The sequence below is a fragment of the Coenobita brevimanus genome, chromosome 38 (genome assembly GCF_032717465.1).
Source record: "Coenobita brevimanus isolate Jiangsu-jjx chromosome 38, ASM3271746v2, whole genome shotgun sequence".
NCBI lineage: Eukaryota > Metazoa > Arthropoda > Malacostraca > Decapoda > Coenobitidae > Coenobita > Coenobita brevimanus.
This window is the reverse complement of record NC_136991.1, coordinates 1,636,234-1,654,032: the sequence shown is the minus strand read 5'-3', so window position 1 is coordinate 1,654,032 and position 17,799 is coordinate 1,636,234. Positions and strand designations below refer to the sequence as shown.

The window sequence follows — 17,799 nt, the reverse complement described above, 5'->3', positions numbered from 1 at the left end:
ATCCCCACAACAACAACACCCACAACAACTTCCACAACACCCACAACAACATCTCTCCTAAGCCAACAGTAGACAAGGATGTAAGTTTAAGGTGACAGGATGTAACTACTTCCTTTTCGGAGTCTCCACTTCCGCCATCGCTGCTTTTACCCTTCTCTCTGGCACACACTCAACTCTCCACCAATTTTATTTCCTGCCTCCCGCCTCTGTGCCACCTCCGCATCTCCTAAATATGATCTCTGCCGCAAACTTCCTTCCCTGATATGAGGAGTGTGGTGTGGTGGATGGGGAAGGTGATGTGGTGTGGTGGAGGGGGTCTGGTTTGGTGTGGTGTGGTGGTTGGGGAGTTTGGTGTGGTGGAGGGAGTCTGGCTTGGTGTGGTGTGGTGGTTGGGGAGTTTGGTGTGGTGGAGGGAGTCTGGTTTGGTGTGGTGTGGTGGTTAGGGAGTGTGGTATGGTGTGGTGGGGGATCGTGATGGAATGGTGTGGTATGGTGTGGTGGGGGATCGTGATGGAATGGTGTGGTATGGTGTGGTGAGAGAACTTGATGGAATGGTGTGGTGGTGTGGTATGGTGTGGTGGAGGAACGTGATGAAATGGTGCAGTGGTGTGGTGTGATATGGTGGGGCAGTGTGGTGGTGGTTGCGGTGTGTAGTGTGGTGGTGGTGGTGTCCCTGTGCCCTCACCTCTCACAGACTTACTTCACAGATAAGACAAAAGCTCTCAGGGGGTGCCGCTCTCTCTCTCTCTCTCACACACACACACACACACACACACACACACACACACACACACACACACACACACACACACACACACACACGACTAACACTATTATATAATTTCTTTATTCAGTTATACATATTTTTTCATTCCTTATATTTTTCTAATCCTATTCATTACGTAGAGGGAAAGGTAATATTTTCCTTTATTGTCTTATTTTTACTTTCTTATTCATTGCATTTATTTTAGTACCGTAACTTGTGGGTCTATTTTAGTAACATGGATTTATTTTAGTAACTTGTAGATTTATTTGAGTAGCTTGTGGATTTATTTGAGTAACTTGGGAATTCATTTGAGTAACTTGGGAATTCATTTGAGTAACTTAGGAATTTATTTTTGTACGATGAATTTATTTGAGGAACTTATGAATTTATTTGACTAACTTGTGGATTTATTTGAGTAACTTGTGAATTTATTTGAGTAACTTGTGAATATATTTGAGTACCTTGTGAATTTATTTGAGTAACTTGTGATTTTATTTGAGTAACCTGGGAATTTATTTGAGTAACTTGTGATTTCTTTTAGTAAACTTGATGGATCTGCTTTCTGAAATTGGTGTTTGGGTCAGGTCGTGTCATGTCAGGTCACCAACACGTGTTATTCCCTGGCGATGCTGTACCGGATCCACCTGTGTTCCGTGTCATCTCTCGCCTACCAGAATATTTCACCACCACTACACTGGCCATTTTGCCTGCTGATCTTCCAACCAAACTTGTGCCCTTGAAGAATTTATGGTTACCGCTGACTTTTATGTGTTTTTATTATTATTATTATTATTATTGTTAATATTATTGTTATTATTATTATTGTTATTATTATTGTTGTTGTTAGTCTTGTTTTTATTTTTACTTATTGTTTTTTCTTTTTCTTCTTCTTCTTCTTCTTCTTATTATTATTATTATTATTTTTATTTTATGTGCTTGAGGGAAATTCAGGGCCGTTTTGTTGGTGCTTTAGGAGACCGCAACACCTTTTCCTTAGCGATTTATTTTATTTTGTACTCAGGTGTTCAAGTTGTGTGATTTATGAAGTTTAAATATCAATGTAATTTGCATAACGCGGAAGAAGACATCAGGGTTAAAATAAATCACCTAGGAAGAAATGTTACGTAATTTCCCAATCCAAGGAGGATACGATTTTTTTTTACCCCAGAATACACCATAATTATATCGCCATTTTAACCTCTTCTGCCCGAGGAGGCTTTTTTTATGTATATTGGTGTATATAAATCTGTCTGTCTGTCTGTCTTTGTCGTTCTATCTATCTGTGTCTGTCTGTCTATCTTTATGTCTGTGTACCTATGTATATCTTTTCTGTGTATCTATTTCTGTATATGTATTTATCTATCTCTATCTGTGTTTGTCTTTTTATCTATCAGTATGTGCCTGCCTGTCTGTCTTTATCTGTCTGTCTATCTACCCATGTATGTCTGTATCTATGTATCAGTCTATCTATCTATCTATCTGTCTGTCTGTCTACCTGTCTATCTATATATCTGTTGAATGTGTCCCCAGTTGGCTAAATGATCAACCTACTATTGTGTTTGCAGGTGTGGAGGTGGAGGGGAAGGTGGTGGAGGGTGGAGAGAAAGGAGGAGAGAGCCAGCGGAGAGATGGAGAGGAGGAGAAGATGGTGCAGGGTGGAGAGAGAGGGGGAGAGAGACAGCGGAGAGATAGAGAGGAGAAGATGGTGGAGGGTGGAGAGAGAGGGGGAGAGAGACAGCGGAGATATGGAGAGGCGAAGATGGTGGAGGGTGGAGAGAGAGGGGGAGAGAGACAGCGGAGATATGGAGAGGCGAAGATGTTGGAGGGTGGAGAGAAAGGAGGAGAGAAGCAGCGGAGAAATGGAGAGGAGGAAGAGGTGGTGCAGGGTGGAGAGAGAGGAGGAGAGAGACAGCGGAGAGATGGAGAGGAGGAGGAGGAAGATGGAGAGATATTCCTCGACACCTCACACTTCCTCAAGGGTGAGTTATACTTCTAAACCTTCAACTCAAAAATGTCTCCTTGATTTTATTCTGGCAAGCGGTATTTGAATTTACTGCATTGAGAATAGAGGTGGAAGGATGAATGGGTTGATAATAATAATAATAATAATAATAATAATAATAATAATGATGATGATGATGATGATGATGCTAGTAATAATAATAATAATGGTAGTAGACTAAATAATAACTACTAATATCAACAGTAATAATAATAGTAGTTGTAATAGTCATGAATATAACAATGAATATACAGCAATGATGATGATGTTAATGGCAATGATGACGATAATGACTTTGATTATTATTATTATTATGATGATGATGATGATGATGTTGATAATGACTATGATAATAACAAAAAAGATAATAGTAATAATAATAAGGATAATAAAAACCATAATAATAATGATAATGATGAGGATAATAATGATGATGGTACTGATGATTGATGATAATAATGATGATGCACCCCCCCCCTCCCTCAGACACCCCGTCCTTCAGCCAGCCCGTGGAGAATGTAACAGCTAATGTGGGGAGTACAGCCAGCCTCACCTGTGTAGTGGAGGAATTAGGCCACTACAAGGTAAACACGCACCTTGATCACTAATTACTTTACCTGGTGATTGTGTGGGTATAGTCTTTGCTCAGGTGTGTTTATTTTCAAGGTTAATTACACTGTCATTATTTTTATTATTATTCTTTGCACAGGTGTTATTCTTAGCACAGGTGTAAACAAGGTGAACACCCACCTTCACTAATTACTTTACCTGGTGATTATTTTGATGTACTCTTTGCTCAGGTTATTATTATTATTATTTTTTATTTTTTTATTCATTCGTTTTTCCTTCCTCTGTTCTGTTATTAAAAAAAAGTGTGTTTATTCTTAAGGTTAATTACACTATAAATATTTTTTATTCTTAGCTCAGGTGTTAATTATTCTTAGCACAGGTGTTATTTATTCGTAAGGTCAATTACAGTCATTATTTATTATTATTATTATTCTTAGCTTAGGTGTCATTTATTCTGAAGGGTAATTTCTCTGGCTTCTGTTATTATTATTATTATTATTATTGTTATTAGATTATGGTGTCTGGCAATAGATAGATAGATAGATAGATAGATTATTATTATTTTTATTGTCTTTACTATTATTATTACTATTATTATTATTATTATTAATTATTATGTCTTTTGTTATTATTCTTACCTTTTTTCGTATTCTCAACTGTCTTATTATTTTTATTAAGTTTTTATCTATTTTCTCCTATTCTCTTCATCTCTATGCTCACCCTCTTTACTTTCACATTTTTTCGTCTGTCTCTTGTTACCTTTATTATTATTCTCAGCTTTCTTTTTATACTTCTCTCTCTCTCTCTCTCTCTCGTTTCACATGTCTTCCTCTTCTCATTTATCTTAATTTTGTCTCTTTATTTTTTGTTGTTATCGTTACCTCTGCGTGTAATTAATCACGAACACACTCATCACCGAGAGAGAGAGAGAGAGAGAGAGAGAGAGAGAGAGAGAGAGAGAGAGAGAGAGAGAGAGGAATTTAAGTCTGTGTACTTTTTGTGCTGTGTAATGTGTGTGTGTGTGAGAGAGAGAGAGAGAGAGAGAGAGGGGGGGGATTATAAGTCTGTGTTCTGTTTGTGCTGTGTAACGTGTGTGTGTGTGTGTGTGTGTGTGTGTGTGTGTGTGTGTGTGAGAGAGAGGGGGGGGAGAATTATAAGTCTGTGTACTGTTTGTGCTGTGTAATGTGTGTGTCTGTGTGTGTTTGTGTGTGTGTGAGAGAGAGGGGGGGGGGGTTGTACAGTGGCTGGTGTGTTGTGCGTCTTGTTAGCGTGTCAACAGCAGGCCGCAGTAACAAGCAAAAAATACATTGTGTGCCTTAATGACCTCCATGCAGTCACGAGGCACACACCCTGGCCTTCTGCTGCCTCGCCTAACACTCTCTCTGCCTCTGCCTCGCCAAACACCCTCTCTGACTGCCTCGCCAAACACCCTCTCTGACTCTGCCTCGCCAAACACCCTCTCTGACTGCCTCGCCAAACACCCTCTCTGACTCGTACGGTGTGGAGTAACCCCGCTTTGTCTGGGCGAAGGCAAGGACCCGCCCCTAGTTTCATCCCGTGCAGTGATTTGTTTCCTTGTGGCTGGTAAGAGTGTGGAAATTTGGTTCCTGGATGGACGCCACATTTGCATCTCCACTCAGTTAACAAGGACACCATAATTCCACATCACCCCGTTATCTGATTATATGGTCACCACCCAGCGTTGTAAATGTTGAGATACAGGAAACCATTAAGCTTGTCCCTCAGTGTAGAGCCACCTGAAGGGGAAAGAGGAGTAATAAAAAGCAACAGGAAGGATGGGAGGGAGAGGAAAATAAGAGGGGGAACACTGATAAGAATGATAAAGGTGAATGAAGAAGTAGGCAGCACTACATCGAGTGAGTGGATGATGCCACCACCTACCTACACCCTCTGTTTGTAATATGGAGGTACAAGTTTTGAGCGTGTGTACCATGTATGTTGTGTGTGAAGAATCCTTTTTATTTGCTTTTAAATATCTCACAATACCTTTACAAACGTCTCTCAGGTAGCTTCAGAGAGAGAGAGAGAGAGAGAAATGTGTGGGGGATAGAAGTTTATAAACTGCGCCTCTTGTAAATCAGTGAAGTAGGCATCATTTAAGCATGTAAACAGTAGCCTGGAATATGTTTAAGAAATAAGCTGTCTCCACTAACGACCTTAATGTAGTGGATGGGTGTAAATCAGTGGCTATAAATCAGTGGTTATAAATCAATGGGTGTGAATCAGTGGGTGTAAATCAGTGGGTATAAATCAGTGGGTGTGAATCAGTGGGTGTATGGCAGTGGGAGTAAATCAGTGGGTGTAAATCAATGGGTGTAAATCAGTGGGCGTAAATAATGGGTGTAAGGCAGTGGATATAAATCAGTGGGTGTAAGGCAGTGAGTGTAAGTCAGTGGGTGTAAGGTAGTGGGTGTAAATCAGTGGGTGTAAATGGGTGGCTGTAAATCACACTGTAAATCAACAGGTGTAAATCCAAGCCTTCCTTCTTCCCCCAGGTAGCGTGGGGGTACAAGGGCACGGGGGCTGTCCTGACGGTTGGCACCCGGGTCATCACCAACAACCCGCGCATCACCGTGCACCGCCACCACCCCACCACCTGGGTCCTCACCATCACCCACACCACACTCCAGGACCAGGGCGGCTACTGGTGCCAGGTCAACACTACCCCGCCCAGGTCAACCACGGGCTACCTGACTGTGGTGGGTGAGTTAAACCGCACTTGAAATTGTGTTAAGTACAGCACGGAATCTCACTGTGGTGGGTGAGTTGAACCGCACTTAAAATTGTGTTAAGTACAGTGAGGGTTTTGCTTTGCACTGTCTTGTTTTTTTCTGGCAGTGTTTGCTTTCATGTGCCCACACCAGCAAGCGTTTGGTGTGGACGTGCCCTAAGTATGTATCCTGCATTTAACCTACCTCTCCCTGTACCCATCTCTGTCCTCCTCCTCCCTCTCGTCCCTCTCCCCCTCCCCCTCTTCCCTCTCCTTCATCTTCCTCCTCTTCCTCCTTCTCTCCGCCACCCCACCCAACACACACACTCACCAGATCTCAAACTTACACATTAACTTATGTCTTTTCTCCTCCTCCTCCTCTTCCTCCTCCTCCTCCTTCTCCTCCAATTAATCTAATATGCCGTACTTGACCTAAAGGGGTGAGGTTAATTATTCTTTCAAACAATTATCGCCAATTATTGTATTTTTGCCTCAGAAATTAACAAAGATGAAGGGGAAGAACAATAACATAATACCTGTAACATAGTGTAATTAATAACTTTGGCGGTAATGTTTGTGTGTGTGTGTGTGTGTGTGTAGTCTTCACGGTTCCTCTGACGTCTTATCCTCACACTTCTCTATTTTGTCTCTCACGTTAATATAATCTCTCTCTCTCTCTCTCTCTCTCTCTCTCTCTCTCTCTCATCCTCACACTACTTGGTCACACGTAAATATAATCTCTCTCTCTCTCTCTCTCTCTCTCTCTCTCTGTTGTTTTTGAGTACTGCACACTAAATCACTCCTTTACATGTCCTTCTCCACCCCCTTCCAGAGCCGCCCGTGCTGGAGGGTGGTGACGAGGAGGCAGTGGTGCATAAGGGTGATACGGTGAACCTTACCTGTCGCGCCCACGGTACACCCACGCCCACGGTACGATGGATCAGGGACGACCACCACACCCTCACCCTCGCACCGGGACACTCAGGTACCGTACCGCACCTCAGGCCTCTCCTCCTTTACGGTACAGTCCACAAATTCTACACTGCGTCTCCATCTCCTCGTCTGTGTGTGTGTGTGTGTGTGTGTGTGTGTGTGGCTTATTCTCGGCCTCACACACATTCCTTTCCCCCTTCCCCTTTCTTTCCCCTTTCCTTTATCCCTTCCCCTTCCTTTCCCCTCTTCCCCCTCCCCCTCTGTTGGCCCCTCCCCCTCCCTCCAGCAATCAGTAACAAGGGAGGGGGAATCAAAGGACTGTATTTCCATGAGAAAGAGCAATCACCTCTCTCTCACTCACTCCATAACCAGTGTGACAGGTCATTTGTGTGTGTGTGTGTTTGAGAGAGAGAGAGAGAGAGAGAGAGAGATCTTAACCTGGTACAGATTCTTGTCCTCTTGCAGCTTCTTTCACGTAGTTCATTGACATGGAATGACAACACTACTGCTCTACATCCTTTCCATAGCACTTCTTCGTGACAAGCATCATACTCGAAGTGTTAATCAAGAACTAATCATTGTAGATGGAGAGATGACAACTTCAGGCCAAGTTAGAGTAAGAAGAGTTTGGTGCTAGTGTTAAAAATGCTGATGTTATATTCATGTAATCTAAATACGCCTAAAATTCTCTCTCCTTCTTGAATGCTGAGGTGTAACATTATATTAATACTAGAATATGATGCTAGTCACGAAGAAGTGCTATGGAAAACAGGAAGAGCTACATTATTTTCTCTTCCTGCCACTGAGCTACTTGAAATAAATTGCAAAGGGACGAAAATCTGAACCAGTTAAAGTAGGCCGAAAAAGGACGAGAATCTGGACCAGTTAAAGTAAAGTAAGCCGTGAAAGGACGGAAATCTAGGTCAGTTAAAGTAAGGAGGAAAAGAACGGAAGTTTGGGCCAGGTTAGAGCAAAGGGAGTATAGATTTATTTATTTATTTATTCATTTATTTATTTTTTCAGTGGGTGAGGTGGTGGGGAGTGGGTTGGTGCTGGAGGAGGTAACGCCAGACAGTGGTGGCGGGTACCTCTGCATCGCCACCAATGGACATCCACCCTCCGTCAGCCGTCGCATCCACCTCATCATCCACCACCCCCCGGAGCTCACGGCGGCCAGGGCGGTGGTGTGGGCGCCTCTTGGGTCTTCCACGAGCTTGTCCTGCCTCTACGCCGCCCAGCCCAGCCCAAAAGTCACCTGGAGGAGGGAGACATCAGGCGGCCTCTTCACGCTGCTGCCACAACACACCTTCACCATCACACCACACGCCCACCCGCCACACACGTGAGTAGTTAGTGGTGGTGGTGGAGGTGGTGGTGGTGGTGATAGTGGTAGTAGTAATAGTGGTGGTGGTGGTGGTAGTAGTAGTAGTAGTGGTGGTGGTGATGGAGGGGGTAGTCGTTGTAGTAGTAGTAGAAGCAGTGGTAGTAGTAGTAGTAGTGGCAGTGATAGTAACAGTAGCAGTAGTGGCGGTAAGGGGTGGTTGTGGTGACAGTGATAGTAGTAGTTGTAGTGATGGTGGTAGTGGTAGCAGTAGTAGTGGTAGTGGTGGTGGTGGTAGTCGTAGTCGTAGTAGTAGTAGTTGTAGTAGTTGCAAACCCAGGGCTCATCTGAACATGAACCCAGTGGACTGCACGGGGATAGGGAGGAAACTAAGGGGCGTGTGTAGAACCGGGCAGCTCCACCGTCCAGTCAAATCAGTGCCACCACGTAAAGGCGTCCTTCTCCACCACCTCACCTACTGGAAGTGTTGGCCATGTATATCGTAATTTATTTTAGTGATGATAGAGTGAGAGACTGACAAGGAGAGTGTGTGTGAGTGAGGTGGAGGGTGGGAGAGGGAGGGGGAGGCCAAGGATGAGATGGAGGGATGGAGTGGAGAGGTATATGAGAGTGGGGGGTGTGAGCTGGGAGCAGGGCAGTGAAATGGCGGGGGACAGGGCTACACGGAGGTGATTTGTTTGTGGCCACCCCTTACGGGATTGAGGCGTCTGGCAATAGATAGACAGGTAGATTTTAGTGAATGTATCAAAATAAATCCATACACATTTTTTTTCCCCAGGCACAACACCACCCTACACCTGACCAACCTGGGACCGGCAGACTTCGGCCTCTACACCTGTACCCTCGTCAATCACCTGGGCACGGCAGAGGCACGTATTTTATTGAAAGGTACGTTACATAGTGCTACAGTACCACCCCTAGCAGCACAGTAACACCCTAAGTAGTACAGTAACACCGCAAGTAACACAGTACAACCCTAAGTAGCAAAATACAATTCTAAGTAACACAGTACCACTCTGATAGGCAGCATAATACCTCCTTAAACACCATAGTCCCTGTCAGAGCACGTAGCACAGTAGCACCCAAACTAAGTAGCACAATACCACAGTAGATATCACAATACCACCTCATTTAGCACAATACCACCGTATGTAGCACAGTACTACTCCAATCATCACCATACCACTCGAGTCATCACACCACCACCCTACACCATGCTCTGGCCACCATACTGCATTTCTACCTGTGTACCAGCATCCTCATTATCATTAATCACCTGAACACAAACACACACACCATTGAAAGGTCAGGACAGGTGATTTTGTAGTTACATTATTTTTGTTTTTTCAGTTACATCATACATATCACATTTTTCATGCATTATTTTTTTTTTAGTTACATTATACATACCACGTTTTTCATGATTTTTTTTTTTTAGTTACATTATACATATCACGTTTTTCATGCATTATTTTTTTTTCAGTTACGTTATACACACCACGTTTTTCACTGACTTCTCCCCTGACTTTCTGAAATCAGTTAGGATGTTCAGGTGAAGATTTTGAGCTCTTCTGTTCGGTGACGTCCTTTTCTCGCTTATTATTATTATTATTATTATTATTATTATTATTACTATTACTGTTATTATTCCCAGTCGATTAGATTCAGTTAGGGCTATCCCCGTGCCCAAGAGGGAGCATGTGAAGGTTGTATCTAGAGCCCCCCAGGTGGTAAAGTATCTCAAAGGATGAATTAAGTTTACAGGATGAAGGAGGAATTTCTTTTTCTTTTTATTCTTCCTTATTTTCATTTTCCTCTACCTCCTCCTTCTCCTCCACCTCCACCTCCTTTCTTCTTCTCCTCCTCCTCCTCCTGCTCCTTCACCTCCTTTCTCCTCCTCCTCCCACTTCTTTTCTCCTCCTCCTCCTCTTCTTTTTCTCCTCCTCCTCTCCTCGTCCTCTTTTCTCCTCCTCCTTCTCCTTTTCCCCCTACCGCGATCGCAAACTTGTTAATAATTTCATCACTTACTTCACCCCTTCACCCAGGAATAACCTCAACTATCAGATTGACATTTCAGGTCCCCTTTATATCGTTTGTTTTTCGGCTTCGAGTTCACCATATTTTTTTTTTTTCTATATTTTCTGTGGCGTGAGAGAAATAAGTATTAGATATTAAGTAGGAAATTACAAATCTTACTGCACTGGTTGAGGCTAAGTACTAAGAAATAGGGATAGGGTGGTGATGATTGTGATGATGATGATGGTAAGAAATAATGATAGGATGATAATGATTGTGGTGATGATGATCATGATGATAATTGTGTTGATGATGGTAGTAAGGAATAGCGATAGGATGATGATGATGATTGTGATGGTGATGGTGATTTGTTGATGATGACTGTTGTGGTGATGATGATGATTGTGATGATGATAATGACGATGATTGATGGCAGTAAGAAATAGGGAAAGAATGATGATGATGGTGATGACAACTGTGATGATGATGAATATAATGATTGATGATGATGATGAAGAATCTGTCATTTTCAGAGTTAATCACCACCACAACGACTACTACCACTACCACCACTGCTACCACACCACCCCGCCCCCCCTACGACCCCTCTGAGGACACCACACAGAACCTGACGGCGCCCCTGGTCCTCCACACCTCACCTGACGTGGCCAAGGGTGGGTCATGTCTCTGTTCTCACCTGGCCAATTAACCCCTTTCAGCTCAGTCAGTGGCCAGGTGTAGTCAGGTTGTGGCTTCATTTGACTAGTAACTAAGGAGACTCATGTCCACCTCATAATTGTTCTGGCCTGACGAAGATTTCCAAACCCCTTTCAGCTCAGTCAGTGGCCAGGTGTAGTCAGGTTGGTGGGTTCATTTGACTAGTAACCAAAGAGACTCATTTCTACCGCATAACTAATGCAATCGATGAAGTGAGATTAGGGAATAGATTTGACTAGTAACCAAGAAGACTCATTCGCACCTCATAACCAAGGGCCATGGAATTTCAGGCAACCACGAGTTATTATTTAGGTTGTCATCGTGGTTCAGTTCCCTCAGATGAAAACAGACAGACACTTGTAGATTTTTGCCAGATCATTTTTGTAGATTTTTGACATCATTTTTGTAGATTTTTGACATCATTTTTGTAGATTTTTGACAGCATTTTTGTAGATTTTTGATAGACCTTTGCTAAACCATTCACCCCTTCAGCACGAGGAGGCATTGTTTATGTTCAGGTTGATGTTAGGAGGTATTATTCAGCTTAGGAGAGGCCCGTCGGGGGGAAGGGGTAAAGTGCAGCCCCACCAGGATAGTTACCCATTTGCTTAACTGTTCCCTTCCTAAGCCAAACCTTTTCAAAATATGGTAAGGAAGATACTGTATTGTGGAACTGAAGTGGTTTATATTCCCGGTTATCATACTATCTCTCGCATTTCAAAGTAGGAAAGGTAAATAATAAAAAAATGAAGTAAATCAGTGAGTAATCTCCCACCATTTATCACCCCCATAAGCCCGCGTGACACCAGTGAGGCTTATGGCTGTGCAGTGTAAAGAAGTAGCCCATATTACCCATAGCTGGGGGGATTTCCTAACACGTCTTCCACGACGATTTATTCTGCACGTTACCCTGTAAATCCTCCAGTATTTTTGTGTTTAAATTGTGCTATATATATCTTTGGGTTGGTAAAAGTTATGATGATGCTGAAGATGACGATGATGATGGTGATGATGATGATGATGATGATGATGATGGGCTATATTAAACACACCTTCAGTATCTGGGGCTGCAGCTAAAATATTTCACGTGTGTCTTCGATTTTGGCCAGATATCAAATGGCTACCCAGCTGCCCTGACTTAGGAGAATAAAAAGTTGGTTTATGACTTTGCCAGACCTGATGTTTTGCTCTCCCGCAGGTGTGAGGCAGCAGACCAGCGGAGCCCCGGCCTTACCCACACCCACCGGCACTCTGCTCACTCTTCTGGCACTCTCTATGGCACTATCATCACTCTCACTCTCTTCCTCACACTCACTGTCTTCCTCACTATCACCCTTTTTCCCATTTTCATTCTCTTCTTCACTCTCACTGTCTTCCCCTCTCTCACCCTCTTCCTCATTTTCACTTACTTCCTTACTGTTCTTCGTCCCCTCACGCATTCTCATTCTCCTAGCATTGTCCTCACTCTTCCTCACACCCTACCTCACTCTCTTCACTCTATTGGCACTCTCAATGGCAGTATCATCACTCTGCTTTACCTCCGTACACACATACATTCTTCTGTCACTCTCCTCACTCTCCCCCACTCCAAACACTCTTCGCTTCCTCTCCCCACACTCTTGTCCCCTTCTCATTCTCCGTGCGCTCCCACTGTTACTATCCTCATTCTCCTTCTTCACTTCCTCACTATTTGTCATTCCCTCACTTTCTTCTATTCTTCTATTACTGTCTTTGCTCTCTTTCTCTTCCATACACACTGACACTCTCCTGGCTCTGTCTCTAATTTCTCTCGCTGTCTCACGCACTTACTCTGTTCTGGTGCCTCTCTTTCTCTTACTCTCCCTCCTTCCCTCACACACCCCAGTCCTTTCACACTCCTTTCTGTCGCCTCTATCACTCACTCACACCCTCTCACTATCTCTGAACCCATGTTTATGTCACATTTATCCTCTCTCTTACTCTCCCATCTCTCCTCCTTCACATACCCTATCATTCCTCCTCACACTCCTAGCCGTGGGTCTCCATGGAAACAGAATACCCGCCCAGTTTACCATCCTAGTCTACGCTGTAACCCTCATGTGTAGAACTGCAAGATAGTTTACAGTTTACAGTACAGTACGGTAGTGGACATAAATAGTAATCCACTTGTGTGTGCTTGTAACGGCCGGCTTGCATACACGTAAATGGACATACAACTTAACTTATACACACTCAGGCCTTGAACGATACGTAGTGAGAGGATGAGCATTGACTTTGGAAACCCAGTGATGTGATCTATGAAATATATCAAACTTTTTAGAATATTGTGTGAGAATTCCATAATTGTTGGGCCTGGATTTAAAAAAGAAAATCGATTCCCTGCCGTAACATATTTATTTATTTATTTATTTTTGTAGGAAAGGCAGGAAGAGTGTATAGTGTTCCCTTGTCTCATTAGGTCCAAAATCTCACCAGTAAAGGAAGCTCCCTAACATTTCTTCCATAGCGATTTACTTTTTTTTTACCAGTTTGTTTCTGTATATGGCGCTTAATTTTTCTCCTAACACTTCCTCCTGAGCGATTTATTTTTTTACAAGTTTATTTCTACACATTGCGAGTAATTTTTCTTTTCAACAAGCAAAATACGACGCTCTTGAAATAATATAAACGAAGCTATAAGGAAAGAGTGAGAGACTGACGAGGAGAGTGTATGTGAGTGAGGTGGAGGGGGAGAGAGGGAGGGGAAGGCCAAGGATGAGATGGAGGGATGGAGTGGAGAGGTATATGAGAAAGGGGGGTGTGAACTGGGAGCAGGGCAGTGAAATGGCGGGGGACAGGGTAACGTGGAGGCGATTTGTTTGTGGCCAACCCTTATGGGATTAAGGCGTCTGGCAATAGATATAAGGGAAAATTATTGAGTAACATGAAAAATAAATTAATAAAGAAAAAGGTGGCAGAAAGCATCCTGTACCAAGAAAATCGCTGTTTGTTTTCAGAAAATGAGTTACTTGGGGCAAAATTATCTTCATTGTTTTTTTTTCTTTTTTCTTTCCTTTTTTTCTCTTTTTTTCTTTCCCTTCTTTCTTTTTCTTTTTCCGTCTTTCTTTTTCTTTTCTTTCTTTTTCCTTCTTTCTTTTTCTTTTTTCTTTTTCCATCTTTTCTTTCGTTTTCTTTCTTTTCTTTCTTTTTAATTTTCTTTTTTCTTTCTTTTACTAAATTAAAGAGAGGAAAGAGCAGAAACTTCTCAAATCTTTAATTCCTGCAAATTAGAGTTGAAGTCAGGAGAGGGAATTTTTTTTTTTTCTTCGTCTCCTCCTCCTCCTCCTTCTCCTCTCTCTCTCTCTCTCTCTCTCTCATTTAAATATCCGATTTTTTTGTTAAATTATATATCCGAATCAAGGTCAGTATTTTTACGCCTGTGATTCCAAGCTAATTAATCAAGACTCGGTATTGCCCGCGTAATTGCTTCACTTCGGCGATTTATTTCACATTTCATTCTTTTTGTACTAGACGATTTTCCTCAGATTAAGAGATTATTTTCGGACTGAAGGGGTTAGATTTGACCTAAAGGAGATGGAGAAGAAGCCTTTCCTAAGTTAAATATAATTCTCTCTCTCTCTCTCTCTCTCTCTCTCTCTCTTTCTCAACTCCATCTCCTGTAACTCTAGCCCACTCCAAATCAAAATTATAGTTACCTGTGATAGTATGGACAGGTGTGGAAAGGTGTGATTAGTTGGCAGGTGTGATTTTAGGACAGGTGTGGAAAGATGTGGATAGCAGGCAGGTGTAATTTTAGGACAGGTGTGGAAAGGTATGATTAGTGGCCAGGTGTAATTTTAAGACAGGTGTGGCCAGGTGTAATTTTAAGACAGGTGTGGCCAGGTGTAATTTTAAGACAGGTGTGGCCAGTTGTGGTTTTAAGACAGGTGTGGATAGCAGCCAGGTGTGAATTTAAGACAGGTGTGGCCATGTATGATTTCAAGACAGGTATGGCCAGGTGTGATTTTAAGTCAGGTGTGGAAAGGTGTGACGAGTGGCCAGATGTGATTTTAATTAGGACTGGAATCTACACGTGTGGGGTTGCGGACTATTGAGGGTATGTGAGAGTCGTGTGAATAGCGTTGATTAGCGGCGTCTCATTAGCTATTGGCACGGCGGTAGTGAGGGTGCACGTTTTTGAACCAACCTTAAGGAGAAGCACCATTTTGTTCTGAGGTCATCAAGCTGGAGGAGGTAGAGAGAAAGGGGAAAAACTGACTATAGGTAGAGAAAGAGAGAGGAAATACTGATTATAGGTAAAGAGAGAGAGAAAGTGAGAGGAAAAAGTGATTATAGGTAGAGAGAGGGAAAAAGCTGATTATAGATAGAGAGAGGGAAAAACGATATAGGTTGAAAGAGAGAGCGAGCGAGACAGGAAAAAATATAGTTTGAGAGAAAGACAGACAGACAGGGGAAAAAATATAGTTTGAGAGAGAGACAGACAGACAGAGGAAAAAATATAGGTTGAGAGACAGACAGACAGAGGAAAAAATATAGGTTGAGAGAGACAGAGGAAGAGGGAAAAAACTTATTATAGGTTGAGGGAGAAAGTGACAGACAGAGGGAGAGGGGAAAAAAAAAAAAAAGCTTACAGGAGAGAGAGAGAGAGGAAATAGTACAGATTGAGACAGAGAGAAGGAAAAACTAATTACAAGAAAGGGGGAAAAAAAATGCTCACAGGCTACCAAGACTGATAAGAAAAACGTCACATTCGATGCACAAATAAAACTTCACATTATGGCGAAATTGGACAGTTTTGATAATTTTTTTTATTTTAAGCACAGAAACTGTTCCATGATATATTTTCAGTATTTTCTCCCAGCCATGAGACGTGTACTATACAAACTAAACCGCCAAGGAACAGGAATCAAGGAGCATTTTAACTGACCAAAGGAGCATTTTAAAGACCAAAGGAGCATTTTAAACCGACCAAGGGAGCATTTTAAACCGACCAAAGGAGCATCTTAAACCGACGAAGATGGGGTTCGGTGTTTCTTGAAGCCTCTCCCTCTGATGATGCCCAGGATATTAATCACTTCAGCCCTATGCCGTGTTCTTTATGCTTCCTACCTACAGACGATTTTACTCAGTTTAGGAGGGTTAGATAGAGCTTAGGAGGGTTAGGGGGTTAGATAGAGCTTTGAGTTGCAACTAGGGGGTTAGATAGAGCTTTGAGTTAGAACTAGGGGATTAGATAGAGCTTTGAGTTAGAACTAGGGGATTAGATAGAGCTTTGAGTTAGAACTAGGGGATTAGATAGAGCTTTGAGTTAGAACTAGGGGATTAGATAGAGCTTTGAGTTAGAACTAGGGGATTAGATAGAGCTTTGAGTTAGAACTAGGGGATTAGATAGAGCGTGGGAGGGTTAGATAGAGCTTGGGGGGGTTAGACCTAGGGGGGTTAGATAGAGCTTAGGAGGGTTAGAACTAGGGGGTTAGAGCTTGGGAGAGTTAGAACTAGGGGGTTAGAGCTTAGGAGGGTTTGATAGAGCACTCACTGACCACTATAAAAAGCCTCCTCAAAGCTTACTGAAATCGTCTGAAGGCAGAAGGAATAAAACAAATATATAAGGCATTTGACTGAAGGGGGGTTGATAGTTTATATGATGATTTACTGATATTTCAAACCATGACCGTGACGCCTCTCTTTCTGCGACTTACTCTATGCATCCTCAGACGATTTTATTCATCAAACAATTACCGTGACCTCTCTTTATTGCGATTTAATCCATGCTGCCCCAGACGATTTTATCAGACTTCATTACTGTGACGCCCATTTTTTTTCGACTTATTCCATGCTGCAACAGACGATTTTATTCATCAAACTTCATTACCGTGACGTCCATTTTTTTGCGACTTACTCCATGCTGCAACAGACGATTTTATTCAAACTTTACTACCGTGACGCCTCTTTCTTTGCGACTTAATGTATGCTGCAAAAGACCATTTTATTCAGTGTTTGGGAGATTGCGGTGACGAAGGGGTTAAGAAATCAAACTCTTCTTTGCCGTGACGCCCTTCTTTTTGCGACTTAATCCTGCCCCAGACGATTTGATTCAGCTTTTGGGAGATCGTGTAGAAGCGATGAGGTTAAACACACACACACACACACACACACACGGATAGTCCAGAGCCCCTTCACTCCGAGGATCTCCACTCATCCCAGTAAAGTCGCAAGATATGGAGAAAGACAATGCGTTGGTGTGATGGAGTGGAAGTGTAATGTAATAATTTTTAACATGAAAATTGTTATGTAGCGCCCCTAGACGTGGGTGCTGAAGCGGGAAGCCTTCACGTGGTGGCACTGATATGACTGGGTGGTGGAGCTGCCTGGGTATACACACGTTCCTCAGTCCCCTCCCTATCCCCCGAAATGAGGATGGTGCACAGCAGAGTAAATTATTCTCTCTCTCCCCCCCTCTCTCTCTGTACATACGCCTTTAGATTTGATAATAATAGAGGTTATATTGGTAAGAATTATATTTCTAACTTTTGAAAGCGTTGTCGATTACAGTCTCTCTCTCTCTCTCTCTCTCTCTCTCTCTCTCTCTCATATACCTCCCTTTAAGCCCAGCCTGCCCCATCCATCAACGAGGTGACGCCTGCACCCACCCGCCGAGGCAACCCTATTATATTATCTGAAAATTGTATAAAAGTTAGCGGCATTTTCTTATCCCGTAACGCCTATTCTTAAGCGATTTATTT

The 17,799-nt window shown here is 42.7% G+C and overlaps 1 protein-coding gene across 1 annotated transcript; it reads left to right on the top strand.

Annotated features, from left to right (window-relative positions):
• The first annotated feature begins 2,582 nt into the window (after nt 1-2,582).
• On the top strand, nt 2,583-15,150 carry LOC145396482 (protein amalgam-like). Its single transcript, XM_080269854.1, has 8 exons — nt 2,583-2,745; nt 3,255-3,352; nt 5,855-6,062; nt 6,902-7,054; nt 8,026-8,344; nt 9,123-9,232; nt 12,276-12,355; nt 14,983-15,150. The coding sequence occupies exons 1-8, from the start codon at nt 2,583-2,585 to the stop codon at nt 15,148-15,150; spliced, it is 1,299 nt and encodes a 432-aa protein (XP_080125980.1).
• Nucleotides 15,151-17,799: the final 2,649 nt, after the last annotated feature.